This window comes from Equus caballus, chromosome 15 (assembly GCF_041296265.1).
Source record: "Equus caballus isolate H_3958 breed thoroughbred chromosome 15, TB-T2T, whole genome shotgun sequence".
Lineage (NCBI taxonomy): Eukaryota > Metazoa > Chordata > Mammalia > Perissodactyla > Equidae > Equus > Equus caballus.
In genome coordinates, this window is record NC_091698.1 from 97,661,946 (window position 1) to 97,683,582 (window position 21,637).

The 21,637-nt window shown below is 48.4% G+C and overlaps 1 protein-coding gene across 31 annotated transcripts in view; it reads right to left on the minus strand.

Annotated features, from left to right (window-relative positions):
• Window positions 1-21,637, minus strand: part of LPIN1 (lipin 1) — a 123,726-nt gene that overhangs the window by 46,479 nt on the left and 55,610 nt on the right. For all 31 annotated transcript variants that reach the window (XM_005600211.4, XM_070236642.1, XM_005600214.4 and 28 more), the window contains 4 exons: window positions 6,427-6,627; window positions 5,553-5,648; window positions 2,553-2,860; window positions 801-926 (listed from right to left, as the gene is read on the minus strand). In XM_005600211.4, coding sequence (XP_005600268.1) covers window positions 801-926; window positions 2,553-2,860; window positions 5,553-5,648; window positions 6,427-6,627 — 731 coding nt within the window. The remainder of the gene's footprint in view (window positions 1-800; window positions 927-2,552; window positions 2,861-5,552; window positions 5,649-6,426; window positions 6,628-21,637) is intronic.

A 21,637-nucleotide genomic window follows, 5' to 3' on the forward strand; every position in this document is an offset into this window, starting at 1 on the left:
CGAGCCTTTGGAGACATTTTTTCCCAATGGCCTTCTCTCCACCATGAACTGTTAATGCCATGGATACGCTCTCTAGCTCTTTACGTGCTCTGGCTCTCTAGAGGCCACAAACCATAGTATCTAAGAATTTTCTGCTGTCCAAGAAGCAATTTCTGTTCCAGTGGGGGTGATCTCATCCCTGTTGAGAACACACGATTTAGGTCTGTCCCCTCCCCGGTTCCTCTGAAAACTGCTCGGAAGGGCTCCCAGAGCCTCACAGGTGTCACCGACTTAACAGTCTCTGGAGTTGTCAGGAGGCAATCTACATTCTGAGCAGTTCAGGTTCCCCAAGTTTACCCTGGAACTCGAGAAAAATAAACATTCTCGAATTGAGCAGCATGGATTACGTGTGAGGAGAAGGCGTCACTCTAACGGCCCCAAAGGACCTCGGTGGCTCTGAAGCCACCTCTCTGGGTCTGAATTTTACCTAAGGGCTGAGTCTCAAGAAAGGCGCCACCACCTGTTCTCTCCTGTGGACAAGCAGCATTACGTAACTTAAGGAGCAGTTTTCCTGTCCACGTCACCTCAGGAGCTGAGAGCCCCATCTGCAGTTCCATCATGATATTAGACAGAAGTTCATGATCTGCACATGATCTGTTTTTAATCCTGTACCTCCTACTTTAAATTGCATTTTTTCTGGTCCTAGTTATTTTCATTTTTATTTGTATTTCACTATTTTGTTAAACACGCTTCCTCTAACTGACTTCAAATCCTCTGGACCAAGACAGGTGGACACACACATACACACACCAGCAACATACCTGGTATTGGGGGACCACTCTCTATCGGAATTAGGGTACGATGCTGACTGAGGATAAGTCATGACTGGGGAGAGGTTTTCCTTAGGGATATCTTCTTGGAATGGAGGTATATCATTAGAAAGAGTTCTGGAGAAAAAAATATGAAAGTCAAACAATTATTAGCGATAGACGCATAATAAAGACAAGTTTCCATTTTTTCTTGATTATCTCTAAGTGCTTTGTAGATTGACACCACCTCTGTTTAAACCACCCACGCTTACTCCAGGCAGTGGAGAGGAAAAAAGTGAGATACAGTCACACAGAAATGTATTCTGTGTTCATGCTTTGGCTGAATTATAAACGCAAAATTATTGCGTTCAAGTATTTGGACCTAGACACCTGCACATGATTACATTGCTTGTTACTTACATCGTAGCACCTTATATAGTCACTACCTTTCACATTTAACCTCTCAAAAGCCTGAGAGGTAGATCGGGCCCAAAACTGGACCCAGGGGGCTATAAAACCCTTGCCATGCACGGGTGGAACTGCCAAATAACAGAATGACCACACACAGATAACGTCTCATCTAGCAGAATAAAATGATCTAAACCAAATGCATCTTCTAATTATGAAATGATTGCAAATCTACCTTGTTTCAGGTATAACACCCTCATCACAAAACATGATTCACTATTTCACCCATGCAGAGGCCATCTGTCCGTATTTTTGATGTTACCTGAAATATCTCTAAGTTTGGAAATTAAAAGCCACGAGGGAAGGTAATGTACGAAGCCCAACCACCCAGTCTGGGCCTGCAGCAGAGGAGAAGCTGCAGTTAGGAAAAGTGACACTACCAATTTGCCTTTATTTTTAGCCAGGAAAAAAAATCCTCTTCTGAATAATGAAGCAGGAAGATACCTGATGTTCCTTACCCCTTCTTAACAAGACACGGAAACAATTACCAAAAGTTACACTGAATTACACACAAATCTGAAACATCAAACACTCTCTAAAATGAGTTTGTCTTTTAAAACTGGCATTTTTCACCAAAATAGTAATACAGAGAAACTTCACCACACTGTTAAAAGCAAAGGAAAATAGAACAGATGTCCATTAAACTTTGGGCCCATGCACAAGTGAAAAGGAGCAGTCTATCGCAGACCAGCCCCCAGCTGAATCAGCCCACCTGCCATGTACACAGTTGGTGCTCAAGTAAGAATAAATAGGTTCTGGGGCTGGCCCCGTGGCCGAGTGGTTAAGCTCATGCGCTCCGCTGCAAGCAGCCCGGTGTTTCGTCAGTTCGAATCCTGGGTGCGGACATGGCACTACTCATCAAGCCACGCTGAGGCAGCGTCCCACATACCACAACTAGAAGGACCCACAACGAAGAATATACAACTATGTACCGAGGGGCTTTGGGGAGAAAAAGGAAAAAAAATAAATCTTTAAAAAAAAAAAAAAAAGAATAGGTTCTGAATAACAGTTTCATGCATGAAGTATTAGTTTGCTCAGTTCCTGTCTTGGTTCTGTTCTGGAACCATTATGTTATCAGCCTAAGAGGTTTGGTGTGTTACCAATGATCTCTTAGCCATAAGCTACACCAAATCTTCATGCAACTTTAAGACTGGGTCTGCATGACTCCAAAATTCAGTCTAAAATGCTTTAACAGAAGATTAAGAAATTCTAGGGGGAAAAAGCATTCATAAGAACCGTCTTACAAAATTAATGCACCCAATTCCAGTAGAGACCCCGCCTTCCATTCACACTTACCTACTGCTGTCCAACGGTTCGGTCTCCTCATCCGAGCTCATCTCTATGGGAAACATGTCTTCATCTTCAGACGTGTTCATGTCGTCATCTCTTTTCAGGGTGTCCAGCTGGGATTTTCTCCTCCTTTTTCTTCTCTTCTTCCCTAAAGAGCCACCTGAAGGGGTCTCACTAGGGGGTAAGACTTGGGCTGATGTGTTGGGGTCCAGGCCTCTTATCCTGTCTACAGAGTTCCTTTTCAGCTGGCACTCCATTCGCGAGGCTCCCTCTGAGAGGATAGGGGAGGTGGCCAGGTGCATGGGGATCACTTCCTAAAGGACAGAAAATATTTTCAAAAGAGAGTCTTGTTAATTTGGGTTTAAGAAGCAGGACGATGCCAAAGGCCAGTGTTAATTTAGGGGCCCAAGCACCCCTCAGGGAGGCCCACGCAGGCCAGTGTCACAAAACATCACAGCCACAGTGGTCTGGGGATGTGGCTGCCTAATGTGGTGGAGGATCACAAAGTCAACAATTCATTAAATGCCATTTTGTACTGAATCCTGCATTTTCATAACTATAACAGAGTGAGGTAATTATCAGAGTGTGTGTGTGTGTGTGTGTGTGTGAAAGAGTGAGCAAATGCCTATGTGTGTGCATTTTTAATACGCACTGCATTAAGACAATAATAATTTTTTTTAAAAACGGCTGACAGTCCCCATTCGCCTGCCGCACAAGAGCACGTCCAGGTATGCGGCTGTCGAGTAATTAGATATTGATCCTCTTCTTAAAAACAAAAGGAAAAAACACACGGCCTGTCAATTTAATGGTTGCTTGATTATCAATCATTTTATTAATGAATGACGTGTTTATTATGAGAAACCTGGTAACAAGAATATACATGAGAGAGTGGGATACACAGAAGCTTGCTGCTGATGGTTGGAAGTGGTTTAGAGAACATCCAACGTGCTACACGGATCAAATCCACATCTGAGGGGTGGAGCCTTAGGCTGGAAGGGATGTGAGAAGCCATCTCACCCAGCTGCTCAGCTGGGCCAAATGAATGAGAAACGCAGAGTGCTCACAGTGACTCAAGAGCAGAGAGGAGTCCATGGACTGAAAAGAGAAGGGCACAGCTCCGCAGATGCAGGGGAGACGGCATCGTGTGGCAATCTGGTGATGCAGGACACAGGCTCCCAACCTCCAGCAGCCTCCCAGGGACAGTACGGGGATCTGTATGGCAGGACACACTCTGGCCTCTGAGGCCCCATCCTACCCACAGGCACCCTGCAAGGCCAGCCTAGCAGGCCCACCACGGTCTGCGGCTCCCACACCATCCTCTGAAACTGAAGCTACAGGCCTTCATTTTAGAGCCTGGAGCTACTGAGAGCTGATCCTTTTCAATCGGGCTGTCTTCCCGTAAAGGGGCTGGTTCGAGTGCATTTTATTGAGGAATCACTAAATCAGATCCCTTCAGAGTAGCTTACTCAGTGAACGCAAGTTAAAAAAAAGTGGTTTGTCTTAAAAGAAAACAGAGGGGTATATCTTCATGACCTTGGACGTGGCAAAGGATTCTTAGACATGACGCCAAAAGCACAGGCAACCAAAGAAAAAATAGATAAACTGGACTTGATCAAAATTAAAAACTCTTGTGCTTCGAAGGACATCATCAAGAAAGTGAAAAGACAACCCAAACAAAGAAAGAAAATATCTACAACTCAGGTATCTGATAAGGGACTTATATCTAGAGTATACAGTCAACTTTTACAACTCAATAATAAAAAGACAAACAACCCAATTAAAAAGTGAGCAAAGGATCTGAATGGACATTTCTCCAGAGAATACATATAAACAGCCAACAAGCATATGAGAAGATGCTCGGCATCATTAGCCATTAGGGAAACGCAAATCAATACCATAATGAGATACCACTTCATACCCACTAGGATGGCTAGAACCACAAAGTCAGATAACAAATATTGATGAAGATGGGGACAAATCGGAACTCTTGTGCACTGCTGGTGGGAATGTGAAATGGTACAACAGCTCTGGACAACAGTCTGGCAGTTCCTCAAATGTCAAATGCAGAGTTAGCACCAGACCCAGCAATTCCGCTCCTAAGTATATACCCAAGAAGAACGAAAACGTACATCCATGCAAAAACCTGCACATGAACGTTCACAGCAGCATTATTCACAACAGCTAAAAGGTGGAAACAACCCAAGTGTCCATCAACACATGGAAGCATAAACAAAACGTGGTACGTGGATATAACGAAATACTATTCGGCTATGCAGAGGAATGAAGTCCTGACACACGCTACAATACGGATGAACCTTGACAACACTGTGCTACGTGAGAGAAGCCAGGCACAAAGGACCACATACTAGACGATTCCATTCATATAAAGGTTCAGAAGAAGGGAATCTATAAACACAGAAGGTAGATTAGTGGTTGCTTAGAGCTGGGGGGAAGGTCGGGGGGGTGATGGGCAGGTGATAGCTAAAGGGTATAGAGTTCTTCTGAGGTGGTGAAAATGTTCTAAAATTGACTGTAGTGATGATTGTGCATATCGGTGAAAATACTAGAAACCATTGAATTATACACTTGAAATGGATAAATTATATGGTATGAGAATTATCTCAATAAGGTTGTTAAAATTTTTAAATAATAAAAAATAAAAGTGATTTTGGTCACTCACTGAACAAAATTAGAACATCCAGCCATTTGAGGTTTCACACACCAGTGTGACTTGTATGCTTTGGGCAATGGTTCCGGCCAGTGTGATTCGGTTCCTCTGTCTCTCCCTGGAAACAGTGAGCCAACTGAAACAGGCCAGGACTGCCGAGTCTGGTGTGGACACAGTGCACACCCATCCTGTCCAGTAAACAGCCCCTTTTCTCTGCTGCCTTTGTCCACACAGCCAGGCAACAGGACGTCTCCACACACACTTCCGCTGTGTCTCCTAGATAAGCAGGGCTCAACGCTCAAAACTAGGAAGTCAGCTTGACCACTAGCCTTCCTTACCTGATCATTATCAGTCTCTTGAACAAAAAACGCTTCTCCATTATCTCCCAATTTCATGTGCAAATCCACAGATTCCCCATTGATTTCTATGTCAACCTGAAGGAAAAAGAGACATTTAAGAAAACAAGGAGCTGTCTTCTTAACTAGACACCTCATGGGGGATGGCCACATCTCTACATGCTTAATCTACATATTTAATGACACACATCCCAAAAATATCTCACAATTCCACATCTCAGTCGGTGGATCTGGTCCTACATGCTCTTCCCCATCGAGAAACGAAGTCTATTCCCCCTTCCCCTCTGCCCTGAGCTGGGGTAGGCTTGCAATTGCCCCAACGAGTAGAGCAAAACAGAAGGGACGCTATGTGCCCTCCCAGGCAAGGTCAGAGAAAGAACACAGCGCCTCCTGGCTCCCTCTCTCTGGAGATGCTCGCCCCTGTAGCCAGCCGCCACGTTTGGCACCACATGAGACCACGTACAGGTGCCCAACAGCCTCCGCTGAGCCCAGCCAAGAACCACAGGCATGGGAGTGAGCGCGTCTGGAAGAGTCCAGAGGACTGAGCCTCCCAGCAGAGGCCCCAGACAACAGAGAGCAGAGGCAACCCAGCCCCACTACGCTTGGTCTGAATTCCTGACCCTTAGACCCATAAGCTTAATAAATGGTTTGTGCCACTCAATTCTGGAGTGATTTATACAGCTACAGTAACTGGAAGAATGTGAATTCATAATTGTCAACTCAGTGAAAAGCACTTTCCATGGAGAGCTTCACTCTGGGTCTGCGAGAAGCCCTGGATATGTGAAGCCACAGAAACACGATGAATCCCCCTAAGGAAAGAACCTGTCCCCCAGGTCACCGCGTCCTCTGCTCTTACCACTTTCTCTCGGGAGCGCAGGACCCCCATCTTCCCAAAGCGGACGTGGAAAGGGGAGCACTGAAGGCTCCCATTGGGTTGGCGCACAACGATGATATCGATGCATCCAGACAGGGTGGCAGGATTCAAGCCCTTGTAGAGTTCCTTCACGGTGACAAACACCTGGCCCGCCAACTGCCCCACGTAATTCATGGTTTGAGCCTAGAAGACAGAGACACAGACATAACACACACAGACACACAAACAATTAATTGGGGGAAGCTCACAAGGAACTCCTAGTCATTTCAAAAGCCTCTATTACACGTTCCACTTTCACACCTTGCTCAGATCATTCTGTTGCACTGCCATGGGCTCCACAACACCCACCCCCACCAGCCACCTCGCCCACCCAAACAGCAAGCCCACCAGTCTCCACCCTCGCAAGGTCCAGCACAGATGCTCCAGGACCAGAAAGCCCCATCGCAGCCAGCACTGGGCCCCTCCACTCTGAGGTCCACGGTACTTGTTTATACCGTCCTTAGGGCTCTCGCCACCTGTGCCTTCCTCTGTCATTATGTGTGTGTTTTATAACTAAATCTTAAGACCCTTGAGAAAAGAGTCTGTATTTTTTACCTCTTAGTATCCCCCACAATGCCAAACAGAGTAGGTGCTTAATATTATTAGTTGAAAAAAAAATGACTATTTTTCCTTGAGAAGCAAACAAATGACTTTTATTCTGAACAATTTCCATCCTGGTCCTTGGCGGCCTGCCCAATTCTCTCCCATCACTCCAGGCGATATCTGTGCTCTGCTGCAGTCTGGCTGCCCAGGTGATCAATGGAAGGCGACTCAGCAAATATCCAGGGCATCTATTCTAGAAAAGGCCTGGTGCTGGCGACACAGAGACACCAAACACACAGTCGCTACCCTCTGAAGGGACTCAGAGGCACGTGAAGGAGAGAGAAGTAAGACACAATCACTAAGCTACAGGCCTGCGTTGCTGCATCTGTTTTAAGTAAGTGCTAAGGGAGTTCCGACCAAGGCAGGAGGAGGACGCAGCACAGAGCAGCTGGCACTCGGCGCGCCTGGAGGAGAGCTGACGGTTTTTAGGATGGAGAAGGTGGACAAGCGCCCTGCAAGAGGAGAGGCACGTGCAAAGGCAGAGAGAGGGACAGTGCCTGCAACCAAGAACATGCAGGGGAAGGACGGAGAGGTGAACCACGCCAGGAGATTCAGACGGCGCTAGGCAGCAATGTGAAGCCCCTGGAGATTCGGAAACAACAAAATGACAATTCAATCCTGATTTAGAAAGAGCATTGTGGTAAAAAGGTAAAGATGGGCAAGAAGAGAAGGTGAAGGCAAGAAGGCTAGCTGGTGGCTGTTGACGATGGTGCAGTTGAGAAACCATGCCAGCCTGAAAGGAGGCAGTGAAGCAGCAATGGAGGCAAAGGGACAATCCGAGGGACATCCAGGTGCAGTCACGGGAGTCTGAGCTGGTGCTGTGCTCTGGCTCCGACAACCATCTCGGCGCTGGTCCACACCTGCCCGACTGCCCACCTGGGCACAGCCCGCCCTCCGGCTCCACTGTCTGGCCCTGTCACCTGCCCTGATGTGACTTGGACACCTCAGATGGGCCCACAGCACGCAGGTCTCCGTCTCCCCCCTGCAGTCTTCCTCTGGCCACTCCTCCCTCTTGCTCTGCTTCACTGGGCCGCACCATCCACCTCTCACCTCCCTCCGGGATGTGGCCCTGCTCAGTGGTCCTTCCCCCCCCCACCCCCCCAGGTCCTTTCTTCTCCAGCTCTAGGCACACTTACACTTCAGGGCTCAATCTAATCCCTGTTCTCCTCTCTCTTCTCTATACACTTAACGCTTTGGTGGACCTGAGAGACATGAGGTTTCAAATACCAGATCTGAGCGTGAAGGGTTTGCACAACGTGACTTCCAATCAATGGATCCCAAGACCTGTCCCTTTCTCCCCGCCCACACACCCCGATTCTCCAAGACGACTACCTACCCTGGGGCCACCCGACCCCACCCACCTCAGGGCCCTTATACTTAGAGATTCCAGCGAGGGCCACAGCGCATGCGCACACCTGCCCTGATGAACCTCTGTGTACACAGTTTGGTTCTGTGCACCTCCTTGCTCTGATGTGTCACTATTTTGCCAAGTGGTTCTCCTGTCACTTGGTGAAGCCAGATTCTCCTTGAGGACAAGGATCAAGCCCTATCCTTTCAAGTTAAAAAAACAACACAAAAAATACCTTTTGTAAGCCTCACCTCAACCCTATGACATAAGCAGAAGTAATATTAGCATCCCCAGTTTACAAATGGGGAAACTGAGGCTCCAAAGTGGTTAGTCAAACGACCCGTGTGCACTGGGCAAACAAGAACTACTGATTTAATTAAAACTGAGAACAGGTCAGAGACCTAAAAACAATGAGCAAAACCTACAAGGAAAAGAGCACAGGAAGCCCTCGGTGGCTCGCTTTACAATTTTAAAGGATGCCCTCTGAAGGGACACTGCACCGCCTCCCTCGGTTGAGGAGACCAGCAGACCTCCCGCAAAGGCTGGGAGAGACACGCTGGGACCTGCCCCCAGCCCTCACCGCCAACGAGGTCACGCGTATGGAAACATATCAAAGCCTGCCTTTTCTAAATCTGTTGAATGGTACAGATTTAACTCACGTCATACAAAAAGGGGGGAGATCAGTGCCTGAAAAGATGAATGATAAAAAAAAGGATTCTTTGTAACTCTCATGCTTCTGACAGGGCGTCATTTTATAAAAGAAATCACCACCTTGACGCTCCACCTGGACTTTAACATTGTGCCCACCACGAGCTAAAGCTCTAACGCCACAGCTGCGAGCAGGCAGGAGGCCCGGCATTCCTGTACAACCTCTTTCATCACATTACCTCCCGTTCGTGGGCTTCTCCCAATAACCCTGTAGTACGCAGCCTTGCAGATGAGAAAAGTGCAATGAAGCAAAGGCCCAGAGCACGGGCGTGCCGGCAGACCCGGACCCGGGATTGGGATTCTGAAGCCACCTCCATTTTGGTTCTGTCGAGCCCTCTCTCCTGGCCCCTACGCTTCTCCTAACCTCATCGCCCTCACACACGAGCTACGCCCATCACTCAGGGACGCGTGACCACTTCCCCTGCTGTGCGGTCGTGCCCCAACGCCAGGGCCACTGCTGCTGCTAACACAGCTCCTGAGAAGAGCTTGAGACCCGCCGGCCAGCACACTTATCATAAGAAGAGAAGGCTCCTAATTGGACGGTACCACATCTCTGCACAGGGCTTCTCATCTGTCAAAGGAGGATGCAGGCCAAGATGATCTGTGAGCCCCAATCCCGGCTCCAAGCGTTCGAAGGTAAAGGCTGCGATGCCTAATTCTTGGCAGGCAAAAGGGCATCTCTAACCATTTAAACTAAGTGTTGCTCTGTTCTGTCGTCCTCAAGAACAAGCATCGCTCCCCCTTTTCAGTGAGTGAATTCAAGGTTATCGTGCAAAATCCGAGAATTTCGAAGCTGGCAGGATCCTGACTGAGCTGTTGTTCCAATATCCCCATTTTAAAGAAATACGCCCAGAAATGGGAAGCGACTTAGGCAGATCCCCCCATGGCAGAGACGGAGCCTGGACTGGGCCTTCCCCACGTCCAGCCCTGTGATCTTCCGTCTTGCATCCACGGGATCAGCCTGGTGTATTTTTCCTACCACAAATAACCAGAAGTTACTTTGATATCTTTAGCTACCCCCTCTGTTGAACAACTTATTTGCAAAACTGAAAATACCCCCATGTGGAAGCAGGAAGTCTGTTCCATGATTCTTAAATGAGAGGGCCACAGCCCCACCTGGCAATACGCTCCTAGGAACGGTCCTCAACATCTACCTGCTGGGGCTGCCTTAGCTGAGCGCTGAGAATTTTCTAAAAGGAAGAACACTACTACCACCACCTCATCTATTTGGATGGCTGCTATCTAAAAAAAAGAAAAAAAACAAGCAAGGACGTAAAGAAACTAGAACCCTTGTGCACCACTGGTGACAACCTAAAATGATGCAACCACTATGGAAAACAGCATGGTGGTTGCGCAACAAATTAAAAATGGAATTACCATATGATCCAGCAATTCCACTTCTGGAATATATCTGAAAGAATTGAAATCAAGGTCTCAAAAAGATATTTGCACACCCATGTTCACAGCAGCATTATTCACAATGGCCAAAAGGTGGGAACAACCCAAGTGTCCACCAATGGGTGAATAAACAAAATGCAGTATCTACACGGAGGGGAATATTATCCAGCCCTAAAAAGGAAGGATATTCTGGCACACGCTACAGCATGGATGAGTCTTGAGGACATTATGGTGAGTGAAATAAGTCAGTCACAAAGGACAAATACTATATGATATGATTCCAGCAGACAAACTCACAGAATAGAAAGTAGAATGGTGATTACCAGGGGCCAGGGGGAGGGGGGAAGGGCAGTCAGTGTTTAATAGGCACAGAGGTTCATTCTGCAAGATGAAGAAAGTTCTAGAGACCGATGGTGGCAATGGTTGCCCAACACTGTGAATGCCCTTACATTAAGTTCACTGAATTGTACACTTACAAATGGTCAAGACGGTCTAATTTTATGTTATGTGTATTTTACCACAACTAAATAAAATTTTTAAAGGGGCTGAGGGAGAATACGGTACTAATCAGCATTCATTTCAGGAAGACGAATGCTATTTGGTTAAAAAACTTTGAAAGCATGGGCCCAGGAGGCCCGGGACAGCACCCTTCACGGGCAGAGGGTAGCCTGAGATCCATGTCAGGGGTCTGCTCGGCTGAGGGCCTCCAGCGAGTTGGGGGCAAGCCCAGCTCTTCTTGGCTGCCCCTCCTCCAGCATCTCCACTAAATAAACACTAGGCCGATATTTAAGGACCCAAGAATAAACCAGCTGGGCGCAGTCGCGAGTTTCACTTCCTTCAATTCCGTCTGAAACAAAAGGCTCAAGAAAAAAGCTCATTTGATTTACCTCAACATAAGAAGCCAGATGAAGCAGGTGGACAGAGTGCCCTCCCTGTCCATGCCCCGTTCATCTCGCTCCGGTCACCGTGCTCGGTCTCCTGGGTTCACCGAGACACCTGATCAGGGAGCGAGCAGAAGACTTGTTTTGAAAAAGAAAGTATCTCAATTACCTCAAGAGGAACCACAGATAAGTAAAACCCGTAGAGAACAAAGTGTTCCGGGTGAAGAGCTTTGAGACGCCTGCTCGTCATTCACCCCACACCGACTTACTTTAAATCTAGTGATTTTTATCTCAAAATTTGGCAAGAAATAGCGGCTCCACCTGCCAGGGCTTCGTTGACCACGTGAAGCGGATGCCACAGCCCTGGGTCAGAAGTTTCTCAAGGAGAGCTGACCAAACCTCCAAAAACTCTTTGGCCAAACTGGGATTCCCCAAGCTGTGCTGTGGATTTGCAGGGCAACTCTGAGGTCAAGAAACATGTAAACACATTTTTTTAAAGGTGCCATCTTCCAGGATGACCTTCTAGAATAACAATTTTCTGAGGTTATCACATCCCATTAGAATATATCTTTCCAGATAGTCTTCCCTAAGTTAGAAACTACTTCAGCACTTATATTAGACCCAAACAGATAATACACCCAGGAACATAAAACTCCAAAAGCATATTTCCACCTGGGATTCTATTTAAACATTAACAATAAACAGCATGTTCTACTTGAACAGCATCAATTATTAAAACTAAACAAACGAATTTGAATTATTTTAGGCCAAGGCCCTTCATCATCAATTCGGGAATCAGCTGTTCTGCTCATTCATAATCCAAGTGGATAAAAGCGATGTTAATTCCCTTTCTAGTTCTCTCAACTAGAAAGTTACGGAAGGTGCGTTATTATCTAGGCAGAAACATGTCTCCACTTAATATTGCGGGTTTGCTCCCTGGAAATGAAATGGTGAAGTGGGGCAATATCTACGTATGTGCCACTCTTCTCTCCTCTAAGAAGACTGCGAGATCAGACTCAGGGTGAGAACCCTCACTCCAGCAAAGGCCAGGACACCCACAAAACTGTCTCCGTGAATACATGTCTCAGAATCACCATTTTTGTTCCATCTTTCTCACCTCTACTTTTCTTTCTACAGTCTTCTCTTTAAGAACTAAGTGTCCTGCAAGAGTCCTACGACCACTCCTTAATCTCTATTTCCCATTGCCTCCTCCAGGTCCTCCCCCGGCTGCCCAAGAAACCTCCTTCAGAAACACCCAAAACAACTCAAGTTTTGCCAACTGAACCCCCTCCTCAGCCCTCGGGCTCAGTTAATGACATGACCGCTCATCCAGGCCAGCTGCTTGACAAATGCTGGCTGTCACAGTCAAGCGGCTGGACAGACACCCGTCCACCAAGCTGGTCTGCTCTCCTTGAGGACAGAGAGGAGGCCCGCGCATCCCTGGGCATCCAGCCTCTCCCCCGGCGCCTGACCCATCCCAGGGGCCCGGGAAACGTTTGCAGTCATACAGAGCCATGTTTTCTTGAACTATTCCCATGTTTGCTTTGACTACAATCCTTCAACATTCGCCAGGAGTCTAATCTTATGTATCTGTTTATTAAGCTAAGTGCTTCGGGAATGATTTGATTGAATTAAACCTGTATAGCGATTGTCTCCCCAAAGTGAAAATGCTTTACGGGTTTAGAACACTTTTCCATTGGTACAATGGAAACAGAAGATGCACGATCAAAGCTGCCCCTCTCCTTCTCGTATCACATTAAAAACAAATGCATGCCCCAGAGTGAAGGACGAGAGCTCAGGGGAAGTTTATTTACCTCTGGTGCCCACTGTGGCAAGCCAGCAAGGGAGCAGTGGCAGTAGGAAGATGCAGATCTGTGCCATGGAGGGGTCTCCACTTACCCAGGACACAGAGGGCCTAGGGCTGTCACAGCCACCGGGGCATCTGCAACACTCTAATGTTTTAATAAGGAACGAGCTGGCAGGCCATCCCATAAAGAGAAAAGAAGAAACGTACTAGGAGCAAATGGAAGGGAACCACTGAAAACAAATTCCCTAACTATAGTGGAGTTTCAGCAGAGGCCAACCTTCGATTCACCTCTGAAAGGATACCCAGAACAAAACAGAATTTCGGGCTGAGAAAAGAAATCCACTGTCTGTGTGACATTAAATTTTTCCCGTTGGCACAGCCCCCTGAGACCCATCCTTGTTTTCGTGAGGGCCTCCGGGGAGCTGCAGGTGCAGCCTGAGCGAGCACGCTTCTTCCCCGGCAGACCAGCTAAGCACGCCTGCCCGGGACAATCAGTGGAGGCGAGAAGCATAAAATGATGCTTACGAGAAAGACTTAAAAGGGCCTGGAAAACCACGAAGGGTGTCGACCGACTTTGGAGAGAAAGTAACAACCCAAAACCATCAGACCCAACGCCCATCACATGTACACTCCAAACCCTTGCCGTATCACTAACCGAATTCAAGAAAAAGGCCACGCAAACCAGCACGCTACGGCTGTAGAGCAGTTCACAATGTATAAGACTCCTTCACGCAAGTGAGTTCATCTGGTGCAAATCTGAGCAACCTGTGCAGTACTCAGGACCAGCATTATTAGCCCGTTTCCGACCAGGAGCGAGGGGCGCCAGGAGTGCATGATGCTCGCTGTAGCAGGAGCAGCAAGCAGCAGAGTGAGAACGGAGGCCCGGGCTGAACCCCAAGTCTCCCCTGTTCTCCTGTGCAGTGCTGGGCAGATGAAACTGGTATAAATGAGCGAGGCCCAGTGACAGATAATCAGTCGTGTGAATTTAGCAAAGCAGACGGCAGCCATCTAGTTCTAAAGGTCAAAGAATATTAAGCATGTTTACAGAATATCCAGTGCCATATGGATCATCATAGACTGTAATTAAAGCTACAGAATTACAGAGGCTGCTCCAGAGCCAGGGCAGAAAGTGTAACCTATGAGACTAAGCATCTAAGGAGAACTGACTCATTATAGGGAGTGAGCCCACCATCAAGGGAAGCATTCAAAGAGTCTCAGCCAGCACCTGGCAAAGAGGTTGTAGAGGGAATTCAAGAACTTGATGGGGCTCTAAGTTTATGATTCTACGACCTGCTCATAGTAACATCATGAAAACAAGTCTTCATCCCAAGTCAAGAACCCAGAGGCTGTTTTGTTTGTGTTGGGGACGGGAGGGGAGGGGAAGGCTGCATGGGGTTTTTGTTGCTGTTGTTCCATCACAAAAAATTCCAGACATGCAGGCGTCAAAATGCACCCACCACCTCTGAAGTAGCTTGGCAAGTTTGGGAATGAGGGCAAAAAGTGCTAAAATTTAAAAATTAGAGGAAATTAAGAAAACAGGAATAGTTCTCTCCCAGGGACATAAAGACCAGGCCCCAAACAAAATTCACCGTAAACCCAATTTAAATAACAGGTTCGTAAGGCTTTTCTTGCCCACAGACAGGCCATGAAATGTAAAGGATAAGAGCCTGAAAAACAGAAACTGCACAAAATTTGGGGTCAGAAGGCCTGGATGTATGCGTCCTCCTCCAGCATGTGCAAGCTGTGCACAGGAGCAAGGCAGCAATACCCCTCTGAGGAAGCCTAACCGGCTGTCCTGGGGAGCATGCGCCACGGTGAGGACTTGGAAAAGCTCTTTGCCCCGGGGAGAGCCCAGGGCAGAAGGTACTTCTTACTGCTGGCACCTCCCTGAGGAAGTGACCAGAGAAATCAGCCTGAGTCGCTGGCTCTGCATGGGATATTTTCACAAGGCAGTCCTCCTCGGGGCCTCTCAGAAGGTAAATTCAAAACCCTTCCCCTAGCCTGCAAGGACCAAAAGGTCAAACCCTCCTTTATTCGGTCTGTGATCTGAACATTTCTTTGCCACTTTCGTCCTGAGAATGATTCATCATTTCCGGGGGCGACCTGCCACCACCCCCCGCCTGAGCACACGGTGGGCAGACACACCGTCTGCTTGTCACCTCTCCCCTCACAGGAGGTGCTGGAGGGACGCCTGGGGAATCTGGGTTTAGGCGCATCCAGGGGGCTTCTCAGTGGACAAACCAACCCACCATCAGGCCGGGGAGGCCTCCTGCCTGCGTCCCTGCCGAGGGCAGCAGGAGCAGGGCACCCCGCAGACAGACCCCGCTCCTCTCTTGCGGGCCAACAGACACTGAGCAAGCCGACAGTCGTGTCCCAGCCAGCCAGCTACAGGGCTTCAATGAGCACATCTGAAAGACTCTAAATATCCATGTTTACTGGCAACACCAGGCAAAGACAGTAACAGCACGGAACCAGCGCAACATAAACCTTTAAATCCACTGTGCATTTCCACATTCCGTTAAGGGTGGTGCACTGTCCAGAGGGTGACAATAATAATTTAAGTTGTTTACTTGTTTATCATAATGATGCAAAGGATATAATTTTCCCGCTTTGCAGAGAAGGAAACTGAACCGTAGAGTTTATGTAACTTGCTCAGGGTCCCAGCGCAGTCAGGGGCGGAAGCAGCACTCAAATCCAGGTAAGTCTGTGTCCAAAACCGTGACAATCCTGCACAGCTCCTGGATGACTGGACCATCCGACCTACATGTGAGGTCACACACAGACTTTCTACCTGCTGAGATGTGCAGGAAGTACATGTAACGCACAGGATATGAAAACATATTCACTGCTCCAACGGCAAGGCCAACATCATCCACTGTGGTACATGACAGTTTTTCCTTTTCCTAAGCCGGTGTCTGGTTTGGAAATCGGTCGGCATGCTCCAGAGGTATGCCTGTGCTTGCCAGTCGGTCCAGGGGCAGCAGACCAGCCTCGCCCTCTGCCATCTCCAGGGGGCACACACAGCTAAAAGAGTGCTCAAGTCAGTCACCCGGACTCAGCTGAGCCCTGCCACCAGCTCTCAAAGTCAGAGGAAAACCCTATGGAGCCCACAGCTCTGAAAGAGGTCTCATTACTTCTGAATTAATGAAGAAAAAGGGCAAAGAGGTTTTACTAGGGAAGTCAAAATTCTCATGGATAAAGCATCCCCTCCTCCTTTTTATCCTGATCCACCTCGAATGTCTGAAAGTTGTCTCTGAGCACAGGTGAGTGACTAGCCCACACCCACCCCTCCCTCCACACATCCACTCCTCCCTCCATGCGGCAGAGACCACACAGTGCCCGCTCTGCACCCTGCTCTGGGTTTGGCACCCGGAAAGATTCATTCCAGCCGTGGAGAAGCTTAAAGTCTTATACCTTAACTGGCTCAGTTACTCCACAATTGAACATCATTGTTCATTTATAACCTTTCTGAAAACTTATCAACTTATAAACTTTCTGAAGAATTTGCCTTGGGAGAGTGAGCGCTCCATCACTAGGAGTATTTAAGCCACTTGGCTTTTAGTTAGCATGGTTCTTCCCCAAGAGTATGACAAAATCTGCCTCCCTGGGGGTCTCCCCAAAGGTCATTGAAGCCTGGAGACAACTCACTCTTCATTCTCCTGGTGGTCCTGGGTCATCTGACAGCTTCCACTCGAGGAAGGCGCTGTCAGCCTCACTGGGCCTCATGGGGATTGGGGGGGGGGCCTGCACACACCACCCCTGCCTGCTCTCCCCGAGCACATTCCAGTCTCTGTCTCCACGTCTGGGGCCCAAGTCTGAGGCCTGACCAGCTCTGGTAGAAACACAAACATCGTGCAGCCCCTGGGGTCGGCCAAGGTCACATCCACCTGGAAGGCTACACGATAAACGCCAGTTTCATCCAATGCATTAAAAAAAAAGATGATTTATAAGAAATCCCAAAAATGGTATAATAACTAATAAGACTTGCATGAAAATGAAATTAGTTTATAAATAGCCTATCTTCCTCTTGTGATTTATATGAACAGCAAAGAGGAAGTCTTTCTTCAGAACATTCCGGACTGATACTTATCAGCTGGTAAGGATGATAAATTACATATAAATGACAAAAAGGGAAGTATGACTTAGATGCAGCATGATGCAAAAGAACACCAGACTAGAAGTCAAGATACCTGAGTTTCAGCCCTTCCCCCACTACGCGGGCAAGTCACTTCCCTCTTGCCAGCTCTGGACTGAGCAAAGTTCCGTGTCTGTCAACATCCTTGAGTATTCGGGGACTTTGTGAGCATGCAAGTGTTCTTCAGGAGATACTCCGGTCCAAAATGAGAAAATTCACTAGCAAAGCTTGCCATGTTTTTAAAAAGCCTGCAAGTCAGACTAACACTTCCTAAGAAAAGTGATGAGGCAGCAAAAACCGCTGGTCCTAGAGGCCCCACACCAAAGCCCCTTCTGATTCAGCAGGTCAGCCTCCAGACCTCGGAAGGGGAGAGCCAGCTCCAGGCGATTCTGCCAGAAGGAGGGTACAGTGGGAGGTGTGGGGAGTGAGGGCGTCCGGGAGCGAGGCTGCTGTCACCCCGCAGAAGTGAGTTAGGAAAGTGGGCGCCCAGCCCTCCACACATGCAGGGAGCAGAGGTCTCCACACAGCGGGCCATCCACACTGAAGCTAATCTGTACAGCTCCCTGCACACAGCAGGTGTTCAAATGCATTAGTGAGCCCGACCCGCACGGCTCCAGAAGGGCCACTCTGCTAACATTTGTCCAGATGAGGTCACGGAGGTCTCATGACTTCATGCCTGGTTAACAAAAATCAGCATTTCATCCAAAACTGGCAGAATTCTTCTCTGGTCTCCACAAATTGCCAAGAAACACTGCTTTCTTGGAATTTCTGCCAAAATTCAAAGCCCCAACCATAGCTTTCATAACTGCAGCTTTTGCTAACACCATCTACCTCTGGAATATCGGGGGCAGTTGAAGATGGCCTCACACCAACCCAACAGAAAAATGGGCAAAATTTATAGACAGAGTTCACAGAACAAGAAACCCATCTGATCAATGACCTGCAAGAAGAGAGTCAGCCCCATTCATAATTTAAGATATGCAAATCAGAGGAGGCCTTCCAGGTGGTCCCAAATCAGAGCATTTCATAAAAACCCCAGGGCTGGAGGGAGCGGGGGAACAAACCGTCGTCACTCCCAGCTGCTGGGTAATAACTAATAACAGAGTGAGCACCGCGGCCACATCTGTCATTGTTTGCACGTTCTAGCAAACCCCAGCAATTCTGCTGCTCTAAGATCAATGTAGAGAACAGTAATTGCAGCATCAATTGTAACAGGGAAAATCACAAACAAGTATCTATATGACTCTGGTTAAAGAAATGATGGTCCACTCACTCCACACAATGGAACGTCACGAGGCTGTTTAACACAATGGGGAGGGGGGAGGTACCTCCACAAATACTAACACAAAAAGGTATATATTCAGTGGGAAAAAAATACAAAAGTGTTTATAATATGAGCTCATTTTTTAAGAATTCCATTTACACACATTCTGATAGACAAAAATTTCCAGCCTGATGTACATTCCACCTGCGGACCGGGAGACCTTCCCTTCTCATCCTAAGTGTTTCCATGGTGTTGGTTTCCGGCGTTTGGTTTTCACATGTGCATGTACTACTTCAACATTAATGACCTCGGAGGACCACGGGAGGGATAGAAAACTCTGGCCAGCTCAGTGTCAGGGTCTCCCCGCCACCAGAACTGCTGAGACAGGAGGGGGTGGTGGGGGGGCTCCTGCATTGGTCACAAGGTCAGACGGGTGACCGCTCTGCTCCTCCAGCATCGGGATTTTGCCAAGGCTCGGATCTTATAATCCCTGTGATGAGTGTTCTCAGGTCCCTGCCAAGGGGCTCAAAAGGACTGGACAGCAGGGTTGGAGACACCCAAACCACAGCGTGACCAACGTGCTGGGCAAAACAGGTCCAGGTCAGAGCTCAATCCTCTGGCTTGTATCTAGTCACTAACCGAGCAGAGGGCTCTGCCTCATCCGTTCCACATCTGCAGGAGCTCTCCGTCCAAGTCTGTGTCTGGTCAAAAAGGATGCCCTGCTCTTGCGACTTCAACTTCTATCTGACCCCTGCCCACCCCACTCCAGCAATTCACAGACAGTAAGGTCACCCGGGCGTTCGAGAGCGCTGCCTACAGCTCAGGGGCAAGAAGGCAGGCTGTGCAGGAGCCAGTCGGTGTTCACAGCCCAGCTCCACCACCTGTGACCCTGAGCAGGTTCTTAACCTCTCAGCACCTCAGTTTCGTATCTATGAAATGGGATGACTTCAGCAGCGCCCCCCACAGGATTGCTGTGAGGTGGTATACACTAAGTACTCTTCAAAGTGCACTCGCCAAATGACAGCCAACCGCCAAATGACAGCCAACCGTGGGGTCACAAACGGCTCCAGACAAAGGCTGTGCTTTGAATTACGGCTCCTGCCTGAGAGTACTTTCTATATATCTATTTAAATTATACCTTCTCAAAAAGAAGGGGCAAAGAACACTACTGGCTGAAATTCATAAAAAAATATTGGAACGGTATGTTTATATTCCAATGGGGTAATATATTTCCATTTTGTGCAAAAATCCGGGCCCAAAGGCAACCCAAGATTGGGCAGTGTTCTACAATTATGTATGGCAGAAAATCCTTCTGTCAAAACAGACGTGGGCAGGGCTCCTGCGCCCTGCTGGGCGGTGGGGTTGGTTTTCCCCAACTCTAACTTGTCTTGACACTTCTCTCTCGTCTTTTGTAAACCAAGGTGTACGCCTAAGAGATCCAGGAATGCGGAGGAAGATGTCACCAAGAAGAGAGCGTCCGTGTCCCAGGAGATAGAGGACTTCCCGGGAACAAGTCACACGATGTCAATGGGCTCACCTGTCCGACAAGCAGCCCGCAAACAGGTGTCTCGGGCAAGTCTCGGTCGCTGGGTCTGCTTTGTGAGCAACAGAGAGTACCTGGCACTCAGGAGCAAACAGCAGTCGATACAAAGCCTCGGCTCGGTTCTAACAGCCTGCAGCTTTTTCCTGGAAAGCCCTAGCCAAAAATTCACAGTGGTTGCAAGAATCACAAAACTTGGTGAGTGGGTTGAGAGATGTGGCCACGATCACCAGCGTGGAAACTTCCCTGCTCCTCTCCTGACTGAGCCTCTCCTGACTGAGCCCCCACCCGACCTCTCAGCTGGACAGTGGACATGGCACAACCACCCTGAAGCATCCCCCAGCAAGCAGGGGCTGCTGCGAGCAGGAGGAAGCCAGGGTCCCCATGGGCTGACATCTGTGGAGGGCTGCTCCCTCCCCACACACCCAGACCCCTTTCCCACACACCCAGGCACTCTCTCTCTCACACACTCACACCCACACACTCACACACACACACACACTGCAGCTAAAACAAGTTTCAAAAAACAATCCCTCACCTAATATTAGTATGTCCCAGTCCGATATTTTCTTTTCTATTCTATTTCACTTTTTTAAAAATGCCGGTGGGCCCACTAACCTAAGACTAGTGGGTTCCAAGCTGTACCGTGAAAAACCACTGGCGTCCGCCTGGACCCGGAGTACTGGGCAGGACTCGCCAGCCTGCACACACTCCAGCCCAGCCCCGCTCACTTATTTGTTGAATAAAAGGTGGGGAGAAGTGAGGCAGGAAGACGTGGAAAGAGGAAGAAAAAGGGGCACACAAGGAAGTAGGGGGAAGACAGGAAGGAGCCCTGCCATGGTCAAGAGGACCTCTCCTCCGCATGGATCCAAGTTGAGACTTCCCAGAGGCGGAGGGGCCTTCAGGACCCGGGTGCACCACAATCAAGGGACCCGGGCCCCGTATCCCGAGCTGGACCGGCTGCCAGGCACAAAAGCAGGTGACTGGCCCCTGGCTCTCTCTTGACCCTCCACTCACAGCTTAGAAAGCTAGCACTTCAGAAACAGCCATCAAATAGGCACCCGGAGTCCTCCACAAATTAAGAACCTGTCAAATCACTGACAGGCCTTTTGGAGCTTTTCCCGACTTTTTTCCACAAATCCCATTCTGATTTTAAGTGAGTGGGTTTATCCCATAATAAACTGGGCCAAGGTTCAATGAAACGTAAAAAGCGTGACTTTGCCCTTCCCAGGAAAGTCGCCCCAAAGCTGACAGTGCGTGACTTATGCATCACGACCTCCTGTATTCCTCGTGAGGACCTCAACAGCTCCAAATTCTCATGGCCAGTGACACTGAGGAAGCTGAAGCACAAAAACAGGTCAAACCACCAGCCTCAGCGTCCAGACTGGAGCACCACCTTCTAGATGTTTCTCAAAATGCTCCAAAAGCCACCCCCACCCCAGTGCAACCTCGCCCGTCTCCTTCGGCATG